The sequence below is a fragment of the Nicotiana tabacum genome, chromosome 22 (assembly GCF_000715075.1).
Source record: "Nicotiana tabacum cultivar K326 chromosome 22, ASM71507v2, whole genome shotgun sequence".
Classification (NCBI taxonomy): domain Eukaryota; kingdom Viridiplantae; phylum Streptophyta; class Magnoliopsida; order Solanales; family Solanaceae; genus Nicotiana; species Nicotiana tabacum.
This window is the reverse complement of record NC_134101.1, coordinates 94458668-94475562: the sequence shown is the minus strand read 5'-3', so window position 1 is coordinate 94475562 and position 16895 is coordinate 94458668. Positions and strand designations below refer to the sequence as shown.

At 39.3% G+C, this 16895-nt stretch overlaps 1 protein-coding gene across 6 annotated transcripts; it reads left to right on the top strand.

The window, feature by feature from the left end:
• Nucleotides 1-994: 994 nt before the first annotated feature.
• On the top strand, nt 995-16465 carry LOC107769935 (uncharacterized). Of its 6 annotated transcripts, XM_075244509.1 has the most exons (8): nt 995-1013; nt 11498-11750; nt 12434-12568; nt 13455-13544; nt 13694-13923; nt 14169-14216; nt 14711-14894; nt 15885-16465. In XM_075244509.1, the coding sequence occupies exons 2-7, from the start codon at nt 11669-11671 to the stop codon at nt 14891-14893; spliced, it is 768 nt and encodes a 255-aa protein (XP_075100610.1). In that variant the 5' UTR covers nt 995-1013; nt 11498-11668; the 3' UTR covers nt 14894; nt 15885-16465. The 6 variants fall into 6 exon arrangements, with proteins under 6 accessions (XP_075100610.1, XP_016444678.1, XP_016444680.1 ...); XM_016589192.2 differs by lacking the exon at nt 995-1013 and having other exon boundaries at nt 11462-11750; nt 12385-12568; XM_016589194.2 differs by lacking the exon at nt 995-1013 and having other exon boundaries at nt 11462-11755.
• The last annotated feature ends 430 nt before the right edge of the window (nt 16466-16895 follow it).

The window sequence follows — 16895 nt, the reverse complement described above, 5'->3', positions numbered from 1 at the left end:
ACGAGCTCTTTCTTGCTTCTTGTTATAACTTCTGGTGTCTTTTCTGAGTTATGAAAACCCTTATTTATAGTTGTGGAAAGGAGTTGTGATAAGAACAAACTCTTTCCGACTAATCAAATTGAAATACGACATGGCCGCATTTGATTGGCCAGAACATGTCACTTGCACATGTGGCGTGATTTCATTGGCCTTTTAGTGTGATTGGGCATGCTTTGTCATTTTGACACATGGCACGATCATATTGGCTCTTTCGTTTGACTTGGCGTGCCACGTCATGGCATTGGGCCTCTAGGAAGATGACTTCTTGGGCCTAATGATATGGGCTCATCATTTGTAGCTCAATTAAATGGGCTAGCCCAGTCAATATTTATTGGACTTAAATAATTAATTTAATTATATTATCCCATAATATTTATTTGAATTAGTATATTTAAAATATAGTCTAAATTTTCCCTTTGAATTAAATTTGCATGCATACAAATGCCCCTACTTCAAGACTTGTCGGGATATTTACCCAAGACTAGAGTTGAAGTACAAATCTCTGAAACCACATACTTCCTCCAAACGATCAGATTAAGAACCACCTAATAATCTAATCTTTAATCAAATGACCCATTTATTTATTCATGCCAAGATCAGTTTGTTCGCATTTGAATCCTTTCACAAAAGCATGATGTCTTCAACGTCAATTCCAAATGTTTGTCAATTACATTTTGTCCCCCTTTTTCTAAACATGTTCCCTTATTAAAATGACACGTAGAGTAGCACAAAAATTTCAGCCTTGTTAATTCCAAAGAATCTCCTCTTGTTACTTCATTGCTGACTTGGAGAATGAAAACTTCAGCCGCCTTCCTTAACGAGTCCGAGTCCGTTTCGAAGACTAATGTCGTAGTTCCCACATCGCACAAAGTCCCCCGACTGTTGCCTTTGCACACCTATATAAATCTCATGCTCTTGTGATTATTAAGCATCAATCTACAATTTGCAAACTTGCTGGAGCTCATCCCCGACAGGTAACGTTTTTTTTTCTTTTTTTTTTATTGTGTCTTATTTTTATTTTTTAGGTCAAACGAGAAGGATATGTTCTTGTTTAACGATGATCCATGCATGAAGAGAACAATCTTAGGGAGTGAAGGGATGGGTACTCATCCCTGCCCAAATATCGGAGGGATTACTTTCATGGCCTGACTACCGGAGAGATTACTCTCAAAATGGCCCGATTCTTGGAGAGATTACTCTCAATGTGGCCCAATTCTTGGAGAGATTACTCTTAATGTGTCCCAGTTCTTGGAGAGATTACTCTCAATGTGGCCCAATTCTTGGAAAGATTACTCTCAAAATGGCCCGTTTCTTGGAGAGATTACTCTCAATGTGGCCTTGGCCCAATTCTTAGAGAGATGACTCTCAAAATGGCCCGATTCTTGGAGAGATTACTCTCAATGTGTCCCGATTCTTGGAGAGATTACTCTCAAAATGGCCTGATTCTTGGAGAGATTACTCTCAGTGTGGCCTAATTCTTGGAGAGATTACTCTCAATGTGTCCCGGTTCTTGGAGAGATTACTCTCAAAATGGTCCGATTCTTGGAGAGATTACTCTCAATTCGGCCTTGGCCCAATTCTTGGAGAGATGACTCTCAAAATGGCCCGATTCTTGGAGAGATTACTCTCAATGTGTCCCGGTTCTTGGAGAGATTACTCTCAAAATGGCCCGTTTCTTGGAGAGATTACTCTCAAAATGGCTCGACTATCGGCGAGGCCAACTTAAGGTGCGAAGGGACTCATATGTCCACCTTAAGATTGGAAAGTTATAGTTCCTTTTAAGGACAAACCCACGAAGAGGCCAACTTAAGGTGCGAAGGCACTTATATGTCCACCTTAAGATTGGAAAGTTATAGTTCCTTTTAAGGACAAACCCACGAAGAGGCCAACTTAAGGTACAAAGGGGCTTATATGTCCACCTTAAGATTGGAAAGTTACAAAGCTTCAACTTGAAGACGACATCAAATTGAACACTTGGAAAACTTTAAAGATTTGGCGGACTTTGAAGACTTCAACTCGAAGATTCGGAGGGCTTAAACAATTCAGCTTTAAGATCGGCAAATTTAAAGACTGAAACTTGAAGACCGACGAACTTGAAGACTTCAACTTGGGGGGCTTAAATATTTCAACTTTAAGACCGGGGAATTTGAAGACTGAAACTTGAAGACCGACGAACTTGAAGACTTCAATTTTGAGACTTGGAGGGCCTAAATATTTCAACTTGAAGATCGGCGAATTTGAAGACTTCAACTTGAAAACCGACGGACTTGAAGACTTCAACTTTGAGACTTGGAAGGCCTAAATATTTCAACTTGAAGATCGGCGGATTTGAATATTTCAACTTGTAGACCGAAGGACTTGAAGACTTCAACTTTGAGACTTGGAGGGCCTAAATATTTCAACTCGAAGATCGGCGAATTTGAAGACTTCAACTTGAAGACCGACAGAGTTGAAGATTTTAACTTGGGGACTTCAACTTGAATACCAACGGACTTGAAGATATCAATTTACCGTGGAGGGTTGCTTTTTAAAATCAAATGAGATCAAAGTTCAACAAGAGGATGACATTTCAGCTTGATTTTGCATTCCTCCATACTTCACTCGGACAACAATTGGGGCAATATGTATCTTTTGAACTTATGCGACTGAACTTAGAATGAAACTCTAAACTGCCTACGTACCTCGGTGAAGAGGATCAAGTCATACCGTAGTTCAGACTGGGTAGATTTTTTTTTTACGTCCTAACTTTTTCCTAGGCCACCTCTTTCGAGATTTTCAACCAAGCGGACTTTTTTTTGGGCCGTACACAGTTTATACTCTTGCGGGCCAGGAGTGTAGCAACATGCAGTTTAGGCTCATGCGTCAAAGAGCGTCATGACTTGCAGTTTAGGCTCGTACGTCAAGGAGCGTCATGACTTGTAGTTTAGGCTCGTACGTCGAGGAGCATCGTGACTTGCAGTTTAGGCTCATATGTCGAGGAGCGTCATGACTTGCAACTTCATGGATAATACTTCTTCAAAAACTTGCCATTGATAGGGCCGATTCTCAAACCATCTGCATCAACCAGCTTGTAAGCCCCACTTGAATAAGCTTCTTGTACGACATATGGCCCATCCCATTTTGAAGTGAACTTCCCTACAGGTTTATGGGAAGTAATTATGGGTCTTCGTACGGCAAGGACTTGATCTCCTACTTAAAAGGATCTCGGACGAACTCTTTTGTTGAAGGCGCGAGACAATCGATCTTGATAACATTCAAGACTTTGTTGAGCTTTCAATCTCTTTTCATCAAGAGCTTCCAACTCTGCTAATCGAAGTCGAGCATTTTCTTCATCGGTGATCCTTTCTTGAATAGCCAGTCGTAACGAAGGTATTTGACGCTCAAGTGGCAAGATAGTTTCGACTCCATAAACGAGGGAATAAGGAGTCGCCTGTGTTGGTGTGCGATGAGTCGTTCTATATGCCCATAGAGCTTCTTCCATACGGTCATTCCAATCTCGTTTGGATTTGGAGATAACTTTCTTTAACAAGTTGCATAGAGTCTTGTTGAATGCCTCAGCTAGACATTGGCGGCAGCATTGTACATCGAAGAGTTACGTTGCTTGAAGCCAAAAAGATCACAAATCCTGTTCATCAACCTATTATCGAATGGCTTTCCATTATCCGTTATTATGTAACGAGGTATGCCAAAGCGATAAATAATGTTTACTCGGATGAAACTTGCAACATTTTCCTTTTTTACTTCCTTAAGAGCAACAACTTCAGCCCATTTTGAGAAGTAGTCAGTTGCAGCCAAGATGTATAGATGTCCACCAGAGGAATTTGGTAGTGGTCCAACAACATCCAATCCCCAAGCGTCAAATGGCCAGGATGCAACAGTTGGGTGCAACACTTCAGGAGGTTGATGAATAAAATTCGCATGGAATTGACAAGCCTTGCATCTTCGAGCGTAGTCCAAGCAATCTTTTACCATCGTTGGCCAATAATATCCCATCCTTTTTATATGGAAGTGGAGCTTTGGTCCGGACTGGTGTGACCCACATACCCCAGAATGTGCCTCTTGCAAAGCTTGGAGAGCTTCTTCTTCTCCTAGGCATCGCAAGAGTACTCCCTCGAACGACCTTCTGTATAGAGTATCCTTATAGTAAAGGAAGCGAAGTGCACGACGACGGATTTCAGTCTTCCTCCTCGGATTTTCTGGAAGTATCCCATAGCATAAGTAGTCGATGATGGGTTGTTGCCATTCTTCTTTCTCAACTTCAGAAATAGCAACAAGATGCTTGAGTTCGTTTTCTTCACATTCGACCTTATTTGGCGGCGGTACTACCCATTTCTGGCAGACGGTAACTTGCGCTTGGTCAGGTAGAGTTAATGATGAAGCTAGAGCAGCTAAAGCATCAGCCTTCTTATTTTCTTTCCTTGGTACATACTGAATAGTCACATCGCTGAGTCACCCCATCAACTTTTTTGCATAATCATAATATGGGCGTAGTTCAGGCTTCTTGACCTCGTAACTACCCAAAAGCTGATTGACCACTAACTGGGAGTCACCAAAGACTTGCAATTGCAATTGCTTCATATCAACGGCCATTTCAAGCCCAAGTATTAATGCTTGATATTCAGCAACATTGTTGGAACAGAGTTGTGTCAAGGTGAAGGAGTAGGGCAAGACTTCACCTTGAGGAGTGACAAAATGCTACGCCAGCCCCAGCTCCCCCACGATGCGCAGCACCATCAAAGTACATCTTCCATGGGGGTTGAACTTCAACGACCATTGCATCCGCATCAGGTAGTTCATCAGTTAGCTCCCAGTCATCAGGTATCGGATGATCTGCCAAGAAGTCTGCCAATGCTTGTCCTTTTACAGCCTTTTGAGGGATGTACAAAATCTCGAATTGTTGAAATTGGAGGTACCATCTCGCTAGTCGATCACTAAGAACAGGTTTTGACATCACGAACTTGATGGGATTTGCTTTAGAAACAAGACGGACAACATGAGCTTGAAAGTAGTGCTTCAACTTTTGAATTGAGAAGACTAGCGCCAAACATAACTTTTCAATTGGCGAATAGTTCAACTCGTTAGGTGTCATCATCCTGCTCAAGTAGTAAAGAGAGTTTTCTTTCCCCTCACTATTTTCTTGGGCCAATAATGCTCCAACAGACCTTTCCTGCGCCGCAATGTATAGTATCAATGGCTTTCCTGGTATAGGAGCTGCTAAAACTGGAGGCTTTATCAAGTAGGTTTTGATACTTTCGAAGGCATTGCTACAAGCTTGATCCCACTTGAAAGAAACACCTTTCTTCATGAGGTGACTAAATGGTTGGCACCTCCCAGCCAGGTTTGATATGAATCTTCTAAGGTATGCTAGCTTTCCTTGCAGACTCTTCAATTCATGGATATCTCGAGGCTCAGGCATTTTCAAAATGGCATCCACTTTGGCTTGATCAATTTCGATCCCTCGATGTCGGACAATGAAACCAAGGAACTTTCCAGAAGTAACTCCAAAGGCACATTTCAACGGATTCATCCTAAGTTGGTACCTCCGGAGCAATTCAAATACCATCCTCAAGTCTTTCATGTAGTCACCCTTCTCTCTTGATTTCACCACCAAGTCGTCAACATAGCATTCAACATTCTTGTGGAGAAGATCGTCAAAAATATTCTGCATAGCCCTTTGGTAAGTAACACCAGCATTTTTCAAGCCAAAAGGCATTACCTTGTAGCAATAAATACCCTTGGGGGTGCGAAATGCAGTAAGCTCTTCATCTTTTGGTGCCATGCGAATTTGGTTATAGCCCGGTGAACCATCTATGAAAGACATTGCCTCGTAACCAATAGTAGCATCGATCATCAGCTCTGGAATAGGAAGCGGGAATTCATCTTTGGGACATGCATTATTGAGGTCCCTGAAGTCAACACATACTCGAATTTGGCCATTCTTCTTCCTTACAGGGACAATACTTGAAACCCATGTTGGGTATTTAACTTCTCGAATAAATCCAGCTTCAATGAGTTTGTTAACTTCAGTTTCAATCAGGGGAACCAAGTCTGGCCTAAAACGCCTTTGAGCTTGTTTAACAGGGTGAGCACCATTTCTGACTGCAAGGTGATGGACTGCTACTTTCGGGTCCAAGCCAGACATCTCTTTGTAACTCCAAGCAAAGACATCCCTGAATTCTTTGAGTAACTCAATATAAGTGCTCTCTTCATCAGCTTCTAGTAAAGCACTTAGGTAGGTGGGTCTTGGTTCCTCATCAGTGCCAAGGTTAACATCTTTTAAGGCATCGACTGTTGTCTTCACTCCTTCTTCAAGTTCAGGTGGAGCATCTTTCGCATCTTCATCTTCTTGAGGGTCCCCATCATTGAAGGATATGTGATAACACGGCGAAACATCCTCCAATTCCACATTATCTTCCATCGAAGATGAAACACCATTCTCGCCTTATACAGTGATATGATACGAAGAACCTACACTTTCTTCATCTTCGTTACGTTCCTTAGTGTAGACCACAATATATGGCTTTACCTTCAGTACTTCTTCACATGAAACTATCAGTTTTGTTTGTCGCCTCATTCTGGAAGAAACCAAACTTTGGAAATCCTTAGAAATCTCCTGAATTTTGGGTGAAGCGGGTGTTCTTGTATTTCGATGATTTCTCTGGAATTTATTCCCCTTCTTTAATGGACCCAATCTCTCAAATACAGAAGTTCTCACAGTTGATTTTCCAAGCCGATCAAAGACAGAAGGCCTATTGGAAGCTGCAGTTTCGTCTTCTACAGTGATATAATTGCTACTTGCCCTTCTTATTGAGATGCGCACTGGTGACGATTGCTTGTATCCCAGACCTTCACGGGGTTGCCTCGTTGCAGCTTCTGATGGGAGCTTCCCTAACTTTGACAGCTCATTGGGATTGTATCCAGCTTTTGCAAATAGCTTGTAAGCGTTAGAATCAAAACCTTCATCTGTTCGCTTTGTAGGGAGTGCCACATTCTGCAAACGATTATGGGCTACAAACCCTGCAAGCGACTTTGAGGGCAACTTTACTGCCTCAATTTGTTTTACCGGAAGAGTTAACTCCCTTAGCGTCTTGGTTTGGATATTATATGATTCGCCCTCATCTTTCTTCCTTTTAGGGACATATTGGAGCGCGGGACTTACTTTCTTTCCATAAGACGCAATACCCCCTTTATGATATTTATTCACGTTGGCGGGTATCTCCTCAGTAACAACTTTAGCTTCACCAATAGTCACCTTAGCGCTTTTAGTTATGGGTTCGTCATTCTTGCTTTTCATACCATCATCAACTTTCAGCTCCTTCACAATGCGGTTTTTCAAGTAGAACTTTGCATCGGCGAAGTGTGACTCAGCGTCGGTGAATGGCTCATCATCAACAACTACCGTCTTCTCGACTTCGCCCTCGCAGTATTTCAAACATTGATGGTAGGTAGATGGAACAACTTTATTCTCATGTATCCAAGGCCTCCCAAGCAAAACATTGTATGAAGTCTTTGCGTCGATCACATGCAGCTATGCACTTGATCGCATATCTTCAATAGTGATTCCCAGCCTGATCGCGCCTATGGCTCTTTGCCCCCCTTAGTTGAATCCTTGGATCATCACACGACTTTCTGAGAGTTCGTTCATGGGAATACCAAGTTCTTTCACAGTATGGATTGGCAAAATGTTCACTAAGGATCCTCCATCAACCAAAATTCGATTTACCCTTTCATCGCGCATATAGCCAACCAGGTACAATGGGCGGTTATGAGGAGTGTCACATAGCAAAAGATCGTCATTTGTGAACGTGACCTTTTCCTCACAAGCATTAACTTCTTGAGGAAAAGACTCAATGGGCTTTTCCGAAGGTGGTGCCAATGGTAGGTCATCAATCTTTTCTTCCCCTTTGTCAGCATGGCAACAAGAGGCATCAATGCCCTCATGGGAAATCTTCGTGCGGAACCAACTTGGTAAAAACTCCTCCAAGGTCACTAGATTTCGTGGCTTTTGAGGATGGTGCATCTCCACTTTTGCCTTCTTCAAATGCCTAACTGGATTCTTTTTCGTTGGTCTTTTTACCATCATCTTCCTTGTTGGTTGTTCTATTGATTCTTTTTTAGGGCTCTTTTTGTGGTTCCTACGACGAGTCACCAATGTCCAACCTTCATCGCCATCAGGTTGATTGACTTCAGCTTTGTCGCTCTCCAGTAATTCTTCATCTTTACTTTCTTTAAAACCACACAAGTCATCCGGACTGAGTGAGCCAAAGGTGATGGAGACTTGGTTTGCGCTTGATTTCTCATCTTCAAGCACGATCTTCTTTTCGCGAGCTAAGTCCATGACTTTATCCTTGAAGACAAAGCACTTCTCCAGAGGGTGGCTTACAAGTCGGTGATATTTGCAGTAGTTCAGGTCATTTGTTTTCCCAGCTTCATTTGGTCGCTTCATCTCCGGAAGCTCAATGAGATTTAACTCGAGGAGTTCTTCGAAAATGGCTGGCACATCAGAATCCAGGAATGGGTACTCTTTTTCCTGCATTTCTTTTAGAGTCAACTTCCCACTTAGCTTATCTTGAAACGAAGTGGATTTCATACTCTGCTTCTTGCTCTCCTTCGTCGTGAACTTCACAAGTGATGTATTGACATTCATAGCTTCTTTGCTTTCAGACTTGGGTACGAACTTGCCCCACTTCCTGACTTCTTGCTTGTCATTCACTTTGCGAGGTTCATAGATGGGTGGCCTTTCTTTTCCAGCGGAAGCCATGCTCAATTCCATGTCATGGGCACGAGTTACAAGTTCTTCAAATGTGCTAGGCTTGATACCTTTCAAGATGTAGAGCAATCCCCAATGCATGCCTTGGATGCACATCTCTATGCCTGAAGCTTCACTAAGCTTGTCTTTGCAGTTGAGGCTTGCATTCCTCCAACGATTGATAAAGTCGATAACTGGTTCCCCCTTTCATTAACGAGTATTTGTGAGCTCTATCATACTTACCGTGCGTCTTGTGCTATAAAAGCAATTGAGGAACTCTTGCTCTAGTTGATCCCAACTGTCGATAGATCCAGCCTCGAGGTCCATGTACCAGTCAAAAGCATTTCCTTTTAGCGAGCGAACAAACTGCTTGATGAGGTAATCTCCATAAGTCCCAGCATTGTTGCACGTCTCAACGAAGTGCGCAATATGTTGCTTTGGGTTACCTTTACCATCAAACTGTTGAAACTTCGGAGGTTGATAGCCAGCAGGCATCTTCAACATATCGACCCTTGCAGTGTACGACTTTGCATATGTAAGGGAGGATTTGGCAGCAACTTCATATTTTGTTCTTAATGGTTCCTTCGATGAACTCCTTCAGTTGATCGATTGGAATCATCCCTTCAGATGAGACAGGGATAGCCTTAGTGGATGCTGCTTGTCTTGGGGAGAGTCACTCTCTAGAACTTCTGGGAGCTTGCCGGGTGCATGGGTAGATTCTTCTTCCATCAAGATTCCCACCCTGTCTGTTAGCTTGTCAATTCTAGCCTCTTGATTTTGCATGCATTTGGTCAAGCTAGTGATTGCTTCCATCAAGTTTGCCAACTGCTCCTCCATAGATGAAGTGTTTGTCACCATGGCTTGCATGATTGTCATCGATGACGGAGAATAGCATGGATTTTCACACAGATTGATCCTTGACTGGGTCACGCTATGTGGTGTAAGTGGGGAGGATCCATCGCTTGAAGCATCATCATCTTCCTTCATAGCAGAGTGCTTGGAGCCAGAGAGGTCAAGCAGAGCAAGAGTTTTCTTGATCTTTTCAGCAACTTCGCTTCCTCCTTCAGATGCATTTGTGGAAGATCTTGCTCCTTTTGAGGATGAAGATCCGAAAACAGGGGTTGATGCGGACAACACTTGGGGTGCTTGTTGTCCTAAAGAGCTTGCTTTGCTCCTCGTAACTGGTTCGAAGCTTCCAAAGGTGACATCGAGGATGCTTTCCACATCAGCATAGAACCTGGAGTTAGCAGCCTTGGTGGATGTTGATTTGGAGTTGATTTTCTTCGAAGCCATTTCAATGTTCTTGAACTTTGGTGATTGAAAAGTTGAGATGAAAGGTAGAGATTGTCCCACTGGGCGTGCCAGAATTTGTAGACAATAATTTGCGTCGAGAAAATAAAATCAAGACCGAAAAATATCGCAACAATCGTAGTATTTTATTTCGAATATTTGAGTGTTACAATCTCTATGAATCCTCTGATTCTTCTTTTCAATAGTAAATAAAATTCAAGGGCCTTTGAGCTTGATCTTGAATATGTATTTGTTGCCTCGAACGATAATCTTGTTCTTGAGCTTGAACTTGATTGCTTGAACTTGACCTTGATTTGTTCTTCGTTCTTGGACTTGCACTTGATTTCTTGAACTTGAACTTGAAGCCTGAAACTTGTGGAGGAATTTGCAGCGTTTGATCCACGAGCTCTTTCTTGCTTCTTGTTATAACTTCTGGTGTCTTTTCTGAGTTATGAAAACCCCTATTTATAGTTGTGGAAAGAAGGAGTTGTGATAAGAACAAACTCTTTCCGACCAATCAAATTGAAATGCGACATGACCGCATTTGATTGGCCAGAACATGTCACTTGCACACGTGGCGTGATTTCATTGGTCTTTTAGTGTGACTGGACATGCTTTGTCATTTTGACACATGACACGATCATATTGGCTCTTTTGTTTGACTTGGCGTGCCACGTCATGGCATTGGGCCTCTAGGAAGATGACTTCTTGGGCCTAATGATATGGGCTCATCATTTGTAGCCCAATTAAATGGGCCAGCCCAGTCAATATTTATTGGACTTAAATAATTAATTTAATTATATTAGCCCATAATATTTATTTGGACTAGTATATTTAAAATATAGTCTAAATTTTCCCTTTGAATTAAATTTGCATGCCTACACATATTATATTGATAAAATGACAAAATGATCCCTTATGTTTGGGATAGGGTCAAATTGATCCCTAAAATATACTTTTATAACTTTGATCATCTAAGGTTGTTAAAAGTGAGCACTTTTAGACTCTGTTAAATAATTAATAAACTTTGACGGTCAGATTTTATGTAAAATTTTGAAAAAACATTAATCCAAAATACAAAAAATTCTATTAAATCTAAAAATTATAATACTAAAAGATTACATTTGACATAAAAATAAATAAATAAAATTGTAGAAATTACACCTAAAAGCTGAATTAGGCTCTAGAAAATACCACATATAGCTGAAACTAGAAAAAAATGTACCTCCAAATGTGAATTCATGTAAAAAAAAAACGATTTCGAAAAGTTTAATAACCAAAAGTGTTTAATTTTAGAAAATTTAAAGGATCAAAATTATTTAAGATATATTTAAGGGACCATTTTGAACCTAACTCCCAAATATAAAGAGCCATTTTTATCATTATTCAATATTAATCAATTGCGTGGCTTTCCTGTAGGTGAAACGGCGAGATTTCCGTCGTAATAGTGCACACGTTTGGTTACGGCTGGCAAATCCAGCTACTCTGTTCAATTTCTTCTCCGAGTTGACAATTCCGACCGTCGGCAGACGCCTATGAAGCTTCAAACTTGAAATACTGATAAATTACTCTTTACATTCATTTTCAATAATGTCTGCAGTAAGATATTTACAGCCATTTGGGACTTCTCTGGCCTCTCCTTACTTCCATCTCTCTCGTTCCACAATCCCATGTAAGGTCCTATTCTCTTAAACGCCTGCGCTACTTTTACATGAAAATTAATTATTACTCCCTCTGTCCTAATTTATTCAATGGTGTTTGATTGAACAAAGTTTTAAAAAAAAAATTACTTTTAAAATTTGCGGTCTCAAACGAGTCATAGATATTTATGTGGCTATAAATCATCTCATTAAGAAGTTTAAAGTTAATCTAAAAATATTTAAAAAAAATGTGTCATTTTTTTTGTGATAGACTAAAAAGAAAAATATAGCATAAATTGGGATAGAGGGAGTAAAACTTATGGAACATACCAATATTGCATTCAGTTCCAACGGAAAGTACAGTAGCTAAGTATTTGGTATCGGACCCACATCCCAATTTATGTGAGGTGTTTGACCGGATATAGCGGTTAAGAAAGAAAATCTGTTGAAACTTGTAGTTTAAAATAAGCAATAGACATTTATGCAGCTAAATCATCTCATTAGCTAAATGGAAAGTTTAAAGTTCAATTGTTTCTAAATAAAAAAAAAAGATGTCATTCTAGACTAAAATTCTACCACATAAAATGGGGTAGAGGGAGTATTATTAAAATCACTGTCATCCTGCTATTTGTAGTTTGATGAATCATTCTTTTTTCTCTTTTATAGGTGTAGCAAATTCAGATACCTGTTTCTTTTTCTTCATAATTTGTTGCAGTTGATGGAAAATTTGCACCTTTGAAGACCTTCATGAGATGCCTAAAGCCTCAGGTGTACAGTCGGGTGTCAAAGTCCGCTGGGGGATCTAATTTTGAGACATTCCACCATTACTTTAGAAAAGTGCAAAATTCAGGTAAGTTTTGGAGTATAGTCTCTGTATGTGTACCTTGTTAGAGTTTTGATGTTTTTGTTTATGAAGCTTATTAGGGAGTCGGAGCTGCCCCCAAGTGGTGTTTTTGTATGGCGTTGTAATACGTTTGTTTGGTCCAAGAAGGAGAGGAGAGAGCAGCTTACAGTTTCATAACTTTAAAGAAAGACTTCTCTTTTAGGATCACTTCCGTCCCTAAGATGTAGTATTCAATGCATAGGTAGATTGGTATAGTATAAAGGAAAATAGAAGAGAAATGGAATACTGTTTTTTCCATGGTACTTTGAAATGTAATGGAAACGTTAACTTGTAGGATATCTACCTTTCCACTTTTACTTTCCATTCTCCTTCTGTTCTAGCCAAATATATTGTAAGATTAAGTTAAGCAGACTCAACTTAGAACTAGTGGTATGTGTCATGGTTCTTTCCTAGTTTATCAGCTGGAAAATACTGGAAATGCTTATCTTCATCTATCGCGGAAGATCTGTGTCTTTATCTGCACATGTTAATTTCCTTTTTTTTTCAAATGCAAAAGTTGAATTGGTATATTATGTAAATCAAGTGTTTACTAATGTTTAGTCGCTAATTAAAATGTGTTGTTTTAGTTGCATCCATCCTATTTATAAAAGGTTTAGTTGGTTTTGAATTGAGGGTATAACTTAATGAGCTTATCTTTATCTTTTGCATCTTTGAGTACGTTGCGATGGATAGTTATCGAGTATAATTCCCCTTTTTTCTTATTAAGTTGTGCAACAAAAAGATATAAAATATCGCTGGTACTTTTTGTTCTATATTTTAGTTAGCCTTTACGACCACTTGTGATTCCTGATTTGTATTGAAGATCTTTGTTTCATTGTTGGTATACTTGTAGGGCGCAGTTACACTTTATGGAGTGCATTTGGTTTATCGGCTTTGCTTGGATCTATTAAGCTTTCTCCTCGCATTGCATATTCTTCTGATGGTGAGAAGTTTATGGTTATGATAATTTGAATTAAACATTCTATATGTGTACCAGCGCTCTTTTCTAAATGCAGCATGTTATTCTTGCCTTGGAAAGTGTGGTCTAATTAATTTTATGTGAATATTTGCTCTTTTCTAATCACATTCTAGGTCTTGATGGTCTATTGGATGAACATCATTTGGGCTTGTTCGGTGATTCAGATACTGAAGAAGGTCGTCGATCTCTCTTAATGACTTTAAGGAAGCTGTTGGTTCCTCTCTTGTTTGTGATTACTGTGTTGATGAACTGGGGTCATCCAATAATTATTGCAGCTAAAGTCACTATTATTCTTCTTACGACAAAGCCAAGCCCTTTATCAGTTTATGTCCTTGTCGAACAGGTAAAGGACCATTCTTTCTATACATTCTGTCCAAGTCCCTCATCTGCGCTAGAGCAGGGGCAGAATAGCTGGATTCATCGTCATTTTCTGGTGGATTAATTAACATGTTTCCTTTTATATATCTTCTCTGTCTATTCCATAGAAATTGTGAATGGAGTTTGTATTTTAGCGTGCATATAGCATCATCTCAATCAAGAGGTAGATATCTGACATGTTTTGCTCACACTTGATGTGAAATATTTCAGTTGCGACATCAAGCAGTTCGCCAACAACCATTCATCTATAAGTTCAAGGTTAGTTTCATGATCTAGCTCCTCGGTGTAGTATGAGGATGGATGCTGCTGGCATTTTAATTCAAGTTCAAGTAGTCAAAATAGCCAAATTAATTGCACTCATGCAGTTGATACTATAGCACATCGTGAAATAGGATGTGGCACCTTTCAATTAGAAAACATATGCTCATTGTTTTAATGTGACTTACTGACAGAGGCGGATTTAGGGGGACGGAAGGGTGTTCACCCGAACCCCCTTCGCTGAAAAATTACACTGTGTATATAAGGCAAAATCTGTTTTTTACCTCTATACATTATGTTTTGAATTCCCTCGACATAACCCAAAAGCATAGCTTAGTGGTCAAGGGAGTTCAAAACCTTTGTAAGGTCATTGGTTATATTCCCATTAGCTACAACCTTTTTAACTTTTTCTTTTTTTGAACCCCTTAGCGGAAATCTTGCTTCGGCACTACTTACTGATACTTGTAGCTGTCCTCTTAAACTTTTTCCTGCAGTCATTATATGCAAAGAAAGTTGAAGTTGCAGATTATCTGTTTCTCTCTGTGGCTAAGGTCGAACTAAAAGATCAGGAGTTTACTCTTGTTGGAATTCTGGGGAGTTGGTGGCTTTTGCCCCTATCTTCATGGCAAGAGGCGTCGTCTCTGCTTAAGAGCAAAATTTTGAAGAATTTAAGCTAAGGTCAGCTGCTAATTAGATCAGATTGAGTTAAATTTATCTTTGTTGTAGGTAATTATATTTTCTCTGTAGATTCGATAGAAAACATGGAAGGCAATCTATGTTCATACTTGGAGTGCACCAGAATTAGATGATTTGTTCGTGATTTTTGCTTTTGAATTATACTTCACTTGTATCTTCAGAACTAGTTCATTTGGGTCCAAAAAGAGCTATAACCAATTGATAATGATTGTAGAACATCCCTCTAATAGAAGGTAGTCTTATTATCTTCAATATTAATAGAAGGAGATATTTTTCTTTGGCTCCATTTATCTTTCCTGAGCCGAGGGTCTACCGGAAACAACCTCTCTGCTAAAGGTAGGGGTAAGGACTGCTACTCTACCCTCTCCAGACCCCACTAGTGGGACTACACTGGGTATGTTGTTGTATATTTTTCTTTGAGTGAACTGGAGTGAACATGTCGATCCTTCTTTTTAGTCTTCTACTTCTTTATTGTTGGATTTGCTTCCTAACTCAAATTCAGGGGAAAATTCAAGTGGTTTTGACTTAAGAAATAGAGATAAAACCTTTCACTGCATAGACATCCTCCTTCAAGACCATGATGTTGGCCTTTTCTTAAAATGTGTTCCATAGTCTCTGTCCATGTTGATTTCACTTACTTATCCCTTTCTTTTAAATTGCTATCTCTTATCCGTTTAAATAAAATATATGGCAAAGCCTCTAAACAAAAATAAACATTTTGTCTTTACGTATGAAATATATGTGTATGTGTGTATTCCTTTCACAATTTTACTCAAATGTATGTATGTCTGGGCACACGTACGTATTGATGCATGTATGCATTTTGATACACAAATATTCTTAAAGTTAAAAGATGGAAACCATTCCACCTTTATTGTGTAGCCAAATAGAAAATATTCGCATGAGTGTCGTTTTTTTTTTGGCTCTACTTAAACGGAAAGATGTTTTGACATGGCATAAATTTTCATGCAGATTTCTATTATTTCTGGATTCATCTATATGTGTTCTAACGGAAAGCCAAAATCTGTGGGAGTAATCGAGCTTATATTACTCCAATTGATGGAGCAATAAGCTAGCTCTTTAATTTCCCCTGAACTGAGCTCAACGATCGGTTTATATCTTTCTAGACATGTGACGGTGACGCCTTCAAAATTTTCAAACATGTGCCTTACCTCAGCCTTTGGCGTAAATTGGTTCTTCTATTGTCATTTCGTTGTTTTGGGTAAATAGAGGAGGAGAGTTTGGCTATCTGAAGTGTTAGCTCTGCTTACTGTGCACGGAGTTGTTATTAGAAGCTTTGACTTCGTCGCTTAAAGCAATGAATCGATCCAAAACGAGAGTTTATTACTTCATTGGTGAAGCGATTAAATTGGACTAATATTGTTTTTGGGAGGCTGATGTTAGTTATGTTTATTGCAATTTACTAAATTCTTATATATTTGCTACTTTCTAATGTTCATAAATTGTACACTTCCCTTCTTACTTTTCGCAATATGTCTCATGGAACTATATGCAAATCTCAATATGAAACTTAAACATTGAATTGTTTCGTTGAATTGTTTCGTTTACTTTTAAGCAGTGTTGATAAAACAATATCTCAATCTAATTCAAAAAGTACAGACGAGTTAAATAAGTTTTGACTTGCAAAAATAAAAGAACAAAGAGATTGGGGTATTTATAAAACAAAGTGATATCTATGATATTCAAATTGAATGAAATTATGTTTTCAGATAAGGATCACAAATATGTCTAGGTTAACTTAAGAAAAAAAAATTATAACAATTTTCGATGAAAATAAATTATTCTGTACATCGATTAAATTTGATTTTTCTTATTCAAAGAAGATACATATTAATTTCTTAAGTCATTTTGAAGCGATATTTCTCACCCCTAGACCCTAGTCCTCCTAATTCGCTCAAAAACAAAACGTCCGGTCTAAAAAGGAAAGAAAGAAAAAACAAATCCATGCTGACGTGTCATAAA

Coding starts and splice junctions, on each gene's coding strand:
- LOC107769935 (XM_075244509.1), top strand. CDS start 11,669: ATGTCTGCAGTAAGATATTTACAGCCATTTGGGACTTCTCTGGCCTCT. Junction 11,751..12,433: donor CTCTCGTTCCACAATCCCAT/GTAAGGTCCTAT, acceptor AATTTGTTGCAG/TTGATGGAAAATTTGCACCT. Junction 13,545..13,693: donor CATTGCATATTCTTCTGATG/GTGAGAAGTTTA, acceptor ATCACATTCTAG/GTCTTGATGGTCTATTGGAT.